Here is a 507-nt window from a genome sequence, read left to right on the forward strand (position 1 = left end):
TTAAGTGGATATTGAGTTTGTGTGTTTTTGTTTTTTTTGCACTTACTTGAGCTCTTTACCATATAAAATCCGGCGAACTTCACTCAACTCGCCCTCTGGGACATGTGTTCCGAGAGTCTTCTCCAAAGATTCAAACTGGGAACTAGACATTTTGAATTCTGCGAATCTGTCACTCACGAAACTACTTTAAGGGGTACCGAAGAGCTCGCTCCACTATGCCGGGTGAAGCCTAATGGTATTGGCTTGCTTTATTGCCTGCTTTGGAGGGTTACTGATTGAACAAGACAGACTTCAGCCTTTTTCATTATGCAACCCCTGTCCCAAACCACTTCAGGTTGATGCAGCAAAAATAGCTCACTCTGAAGAACATACTTTTACCATTTAAGTGTAATAGAAGAATGACACCAGACTGAAAACAATTCAATTTAATGTAACACTGGAAACAGCCATACTTCAGGATATTCCTGTATAGTCAAACCGCTCAAACAGGTGCTTGACATTTATGCT

At 40.8% G+C, this 507-nt stretch overlaps 1 protein-coding gene across 1 annotated transcript in view; it reads right to left on the reverse strand.

Moving 5' to 3' along the window:
* upb1 (ureidopropionase, beta) overlaps nucleotides 1–150 on the reverse strand; it is a gene marked incomplete at both ends in the record, with an annotated part of 8,111 nt that extends 7,961 nt beyond the window's left edge. Inside the window, one exon of the mRNA XM_080852712.1 lies at nucleotides 47–150. Within this exon, the coding sequence (XP_080708838.1) occupies nucleotides 47–150 (104 nt within the window). The remainder of the gene's footprint in view (nucleotides 1–46) is intronic.
* Nucleotides 151–507: the final 357 nt, after the last annotated feature.

Source organism: Sprattus sprattus (genome assembly GCF_963457725.1).
Source record: "Sprattus sprattus genome assembly, chromosome: 15".
NCBI lineage: Eukaryota > Metazoa > Chordata > Actinopteri > Clupeiformes > Clupeidae > Sprattus > Sprattus sprattus.